The sequence below is a fragment of the Chlorocebus sabaeus genome, chromosome 9, assembly GCF_047675955.1.
Source record: "Chlorocebus sabaeus isolate Y175 chromosome 9, mChlSab1.0.hap1, whole genome shotgun sequence".
NCBI classification, from domain to species: domain Eukaryota; kingdom Metazoa; phylum Chordata; class Mammalia; order Primates; family Cercopithecidae; genus Chlorocebus; species Chlorocebus sabaeus.
Genome location: NC_132912.1, coordinates 119134203 through 119140202, shown reverse-complemented (window position 1 = coordinate 119140202; position 6000 = coordinate 119134203). Strand labels below are relative to the sequence as shown.

The window sequence follows — 6000 nt, the reverse complement described above, 5'->3', positions numbered from 1 at the left end:
GTTACTAGTCTTTGGGTCCTGTATTTTCAACCTTCTTGTCAAATTTGTTTCCTCTAGAATTGAGGCCATCAAGCTACAGATGGTCTTACAAATGGAACACCAAATGAGTTCAACTAACAACTTCTACCAAGGACCCCTGGACTGACCTGCTGGCACTTTTACTGGCCTAGAGAGCTCCCCTCTGGAGGGCACTATAACTGCAGGGCCCCTTCATCACCCCTCTCCAGCAGGAAGTTGCTACAGTGGTCATTGGCCAAATTCCCAACAGCAGTTGGGATGTCGTGTTTAGAGGGGGGGATTGAGAGGTGACAGCGTGCTGGCAGCCCTCGCAGCTCTTGCTCACTCTTGGTGCCTCCTCGGCCTCAGCACCCACTCTGGCTGCACTTCAGGAGCCCTTCAGCCTGCCGCTGCACTGTGGGAGCCCCTCTCTGGGCTGGCCGAGGCCACAGCTGGCTCCCTCTGCTTGTGGGAAGGTGTGGAGGGAGAGGTGTGGGCAGGAACTGGGGCTGCACGCAGTGCTCATGGGCCAGTGCAAGTTCTGGGTTGGTGTGGGCTCAGCGGGCCCCCGCACTTGGAGCAGCTGGCTGACGCTGCTGGCCCTGGGAAGTGAGGGGCTTAGCACCCAGGCCAGCAGCTGTAGAGGGTGTGCCAGATCCCCCAGCAGTGCCAGCCTGCCGGCTGCACTCGAATTCTTGCTGGGCCTCAGCTGCCTCCTCACAGGGCAGGGCTCAGGACCTGCAGCCTGCCATGCCCAAGCCTCCCCGCCACCGTGGGCTCCTGTGCAGCCTGAGCCTCCCTGACGAGCGCCACCCCCTGCTCCATGGTACCCGGTCCCACCGACCACCCAAGGGCTGAAGAGTGCAGGTGCAGCATGGGACTGGCGGACAGCTCTGCCCACAGCCCTGGCGTGGGATCCACTAGGTGAAGACAGCTGGGCTCCTAAGTCTAGTGGGGACTTGGTGAACCTTTATGACTAGCTAAGGGATTGTAAATACACCAATCAGCACCCTGTGTCTAGCTCAAGATTTGTAAATGCACCAATCAGCACTCTGTATGTAGCTAATCTGGTGGGGACTTGGAGAACCTTTATGTCTAGCTAAGGGATTATAAATACATCAATCAGCACTCTGTGTCTAGCTCAAGGTTTGTAAACACACCAATCAGCACCCTGTGTCTAGCTCAAGGTTTGTAAGTGCACCAGTCAGGACTCTGTCTAGCTAACCTAGCGGGGACTTGGAGAACTTTCATGTCTAGCTGGAGGATTGTAAATGCACCAATCAGCACTCTGTGTCTAGCTCAGGGATTGTAAACGCACCAATCAACACTCTGTCAAAACAGACCAATCAGCTCTCTGAAAAATGGACCAATCAGCTCTCTGTAAAATGGACCAATCAGCAGTATGTGGGTGGGGCCAGATAAGGGAATAAAAGCAGGCTGCCTGTGCCTGCCAGTGGCAACCCGCTGGGTCCCCTTCCACGTTGTGGAAGCTTCGTTATTTTGCTCTTTGCAATAAATCTTGCTGCTGCTCACTGTTTGGGTCCATGCCGTCTTCATGAGCTGTAACACTCACTGCAAAGGTCTGCAGCTTCACTCCTGAAGCCAGCGAGACCACGAACCCACCAGGAGAAACTAACAACTCCAGACGCATCACCTTTAAGAACTGTAACACTCACTATGAGGGTCCAGGGCTTCATTCTTCAAGTCAGCGAGACCAAGAACCCACCAATTTCAGACACAATAGGATTGTCAATATATGAAAATTGTTAAACTGGTTGACAGGCACCCGGGGGTGCTAGTTTACTGCTTTATTTGCTATTGTGAATATTTAAAAGTTTCTACAAATAAATTTTTTTTTTTTTTGAGATAGAGTCTCACTTTGTTGCCCAGGCTGGACTGCAGTGGCATGATCTCGGCTCGCTACAAGCTCCAACTCCCGGGTTCACGCCATTCTCCTGCCTCAACCTCCTGAGTAGCTGGGACTACAGGCACACGTCACCACGCCCGGCTAATTTTTTTTTTTTTTTTTTTTTTGGTATTTTTTAGTAGAGATGGGGTTTCACTGTGGTCTCGATCTCCTGACCTCGTGATCCACCCACCTTGGCCTCCCAAAGTGCTGGGATTACAGGTGTGAGCCACCATGCCTGGCCAAAAATAGTAATTTTTTTTTTTTTTTTTAAATTTTAAAAAGAGAGAGTGGGCGGGAGTTGACAGCAGTGTTGAACTCTGCCATGGGACGGAGCAAATGAGTAGAATTTCCTGTTTGATTTAGTGACTGGTAGTCATTGGAAATCTGGGTGAGAGGTGTTCTAAAGTCAGATGGGAGCAGAGAGGAATTTAGGACTGGGAAGGATTTATTTTATTTTATTTTATTTTATTTTATTTTATTTTATTTTCTAATGGCAGGGACTTCAGATTTTAAAAACTGGATGCAATGAGAAGTTGAACATACAAGAGAAAGAAAAAGTAACCCGTAGGGCAGTGCTCCCGAGAAAGCAGGAGAGGGTGGAGTCCACCACACAGAGGCAGGGATTAGCCTGGGAGAGAAGCAGCAGCTTCCTTATTAGAAGGAAAAAGGATAGAATGGATGCAGATGTAAGTAGTTGATGTGTTTGGATCAAAAAGAGTAGAGATTGCTGTCTGATCATGGCATCTGTTTTCTATATAAAGTAGGAGAAGAGTTTGGGGCGGGGGTGTCAAACGCATTTCAGGACAGTACAGATCACAATATACATCATATCATATACATTCTAATTACACCCATCTTCTCTGTGGTACCACTGTCCGAACAGCACTTCAGGTGCCGGCCCGGAGAAAAGAAATCTGAAAGCATTCAAGGTTAAGGTTTTGTCTAACAGAAAAAAAACAAAACAAAACATGTCACTCAGCAAGCCGGAAGGGGAGGCAGCTGTGGTCAAAGAGGACATTCCGCTTGGCGAGTTGGAGGTGGGCATTTGTGAGTGATATGATGACCAGGCATGAGTGTGTGTTAATAGTCACAGAGTGGAGGGAGTATTGGGTAATTGAACTGCATTTTCAGCATTCATTCAGGAAGCAGAACAATTCAGTAATAGTCCTTGCCCAAACAGTAGTAGGCCATAATTGCTATGCTACAATAATGCAGGGCACTCAGAGGGAAAGGGAATCATTTTTTTAGTGCTTCCTTAGGGAATAGCACACACAGAAAATAACGGCGTCACCTTGAACTTTTGGAATTCCTTTGCCTAGATAGTTCATGCACTATTTTTCATCCTCACACGTTCTTATAATGCAAAAAAGGGGACGGATATTAAGAACTATAGGACAGCAAGTCTATACTTTATTAAAATAGGGTTCTCGGAAGTTAATTGACTACCATTAGTCTTTTCAAGCCTTGAAGGAGCCAGCCTAGAGACCTCTTGGGTGAGGAGGCAGCTAGTACTCATGTTGCCTAATGCCAGGGCCGGATCCATAACTCTTCCTCCACCTTGGGACCTGCGCAGGCTCGGGACAGCTGCTCTCAGGAAGACTTCTCTCCCCGAGGGCCTGTGCTGACTTCACCACCAGCTTGCTAATGAATGCTGGACTGTGACACAATTACTCAGAACGGCTCAGTCCCTTCTACTGAGCTTACTCATAGCCACTCTGCTCCTGGATTGGCCTAGGTGTGAATATGTGCAGCCCACGAGTGAGAGCAGTACACACCGCTGGATCATGCCAAATGTCCCCGAACCCATTTTCCTCCTTCTCCCCAGTAATCTTCCATCCCTTACTTGCAAAATGGGAGAGTATCCCACTTGCTTCTCTGCTTTCCGCCACAGCACAGATTTATTTATGTACATCCACGGGTCCTTCTGAAGGTTCAGCTGGCAGCGAGGCGCCAAGGAGAATCGAGAAAGCCTCTGCAGAGGATCTGTCATCATTTCTCTCCAACAATATTTACAGCACAGACCTATAAGCTAAACACTGAGCCTAGTGATAGAAAACAGAGCAAATGAAAATATAAAATTTCTCCCTTTCGCTGGCTAAGGACAACTTACTTGGAAGAAATTGAAGCAACATAAAGAAAAAAAAAACCCACAATGGACACATTTAAATATTGTAATATTGTTATTGCAAGAACAAAAGGTTATCCAAGTGTTTTACAAATGAAATGCTGCCTTGAGGCTAGATACAAATTCACCGTAGAGCCTTCAAGACCCACGGAGAGGAGTAATTCTCCTGTGGCAGGGACTTTTGGAGGAAGGGGGCTATACCCTGGGTTGTTGAACTCTAGATCCCATTGCTAACTGATGAACACACAAGAGATAAGCTCTAAAATCTCTCTTATGCACACCCTGAACACCAAGGAACACCTTGGAAATACTAGTGCAATCTCATTAGTTTTTATTATTACTAGATAGACACATCAACCCACAAGGTTATAATCTACTATATATCATGCACTATAGTCATAATTTGTCTCAGCAAGATTTAACAACATAACAAATAGTTTTGTATAATTTTAGAACAATGATTTATTATATCTGAAAATGTACTTCAAAAACTCAGCAAACCAGAGGCTCACTTTTTTTCCAGTGAGTTTATACACTCACCGTACATTTGCATCACCTCCTCTTATTCAGGAAAATTCCAAAACAGCTCTATTTTGTCACTGACATCCAGATTCCTAGAGACCACAGGAATTATCTTTTGTCCCAGGGTTCAGTGTGTTTTTAAGGTGCAATTAGATGAACATTCTACACAGAAAAAAAACCAAACCTGTACTTGACTCTGAGTAGGACCCTTGCAAATGACTGGGAGTCATTTACAAGGGTTACATTTGGTCTGGATGCCAGGTGGAAGGAAACATTTTTCTTCACTGCTCCTACTAAAGAAATCCATCAAGACTGTATCTGAGGTTGGCATGGTTTCAGATTCTGGGGAATATTAGGTCCCATAATGTCTTGGCTACAGAAGGTAGATCTGAAAGTTTTTAAGGAAAAAAAAAGGAATTTTAACCTGACACCAGGGAAGAAAAAGACATTGGTAGATCCCCCAATTTAATGAGTCATTCTTATGTTTGAACACTTCTGCAAATAAAGCATTGGTTTCTTAAATTTTCCTTTTCTTTAATTGCAAAATTTCAAAGTCTATAAATTTTTATACTACTTGCACATTTCAAATTATCTATGGGCTTAAACACCATTTATAAAATGTAAAGTACTAGAATGAAAAGGAAAAAGCAATACTTACTTATATCCATATTTCCCAGATGTATTTATCACCATTTCTGCTCCCAACTTATCCTGAGAATCTTCAAACAAATGTTTTTTCCAGATGAACTGAACACTTGTAATGTTTCCAACGTTAACATCTGCATCGATTAATTTCGTGTAAGTCATGCCTGGCTCAAGTTTTCCACTGTAAACAAAAATAAGACTCATAAGTTTGCACTGACTGTTCACAGCACTGAATGAAAGAAAACACATCTGTGTATGCACTATGGAAGAGAAACTTGTATTTGCTGGCATTTGCTTGTAGGAGATTTATTCTTTCCATGTGTATTGATCAGCATCTCAGAATAGCATGGTTCTGAAGTTTGAAAGAAGGGTGAAGTAAATGAAAAGCTTGGCTAGATGATTTTTACAGAATACCTAGAGAGGCATTATTGTGATTTCTCCACAGTGGAAGATCTGGTCTTGGTTTTGTAGTATCAGAAACCAGATTATACTGACACAAGGAAATCAAGAAATTCTCAATAGTGGACTAAATTTACACGAGACTTATCTATAAACCAGAAGCCTGTTCACCAATTCACAGTGTGGAAATGCCTCCCTTTGATTTACCAGAAAGCTCCCGTGCCCTTTTTCTGGTACCTTCTTTAACCACATAAAAGGAATTGGGTAGCCAAATTAGTGATCAAAAGACATTTTGTTGATCACAGCAATAGAGCAGAGAGAGGTGCCATATCTCGAGGCATAAGGTATGTTCCATCCAAGCCAAAGTGAAACCAATGACATGTTTCTTCCCTATCATGCAAAA

At 44.5% G+C, this 6000-nt stretch overlaps 1 protein-coding gene across 1 annotated transcript in view; it reads right to left on the bottom strand.

Annotated features, from left to right (window-relative positions):
* Window positions 1-4067: 4067 nt before the first annotated feature.
* Window positions 4068-6000, bottom strand: part of PNLIPRP3 (pancreatic lipase related protein 3) — a 50054-nt gene continuing 48121 nt past the window's right edge. The window contains exons 11-12 of the mRNA XM_038009587.2: window positions 5212-5379; window positions 4068-4941 (exon numbers count right to left, since the gene is read on the bottom strand). Coding sequence (XP_037865515.1) covers window positions 4860-4941; window positions 5212-5379 — 250 coding nt within the window. The 3' untranslated portion in view covers window positions 4068-4859. The remainder of the gene's footprint in view (window positions 4942-5211; window positions 5380-6000) is intronic.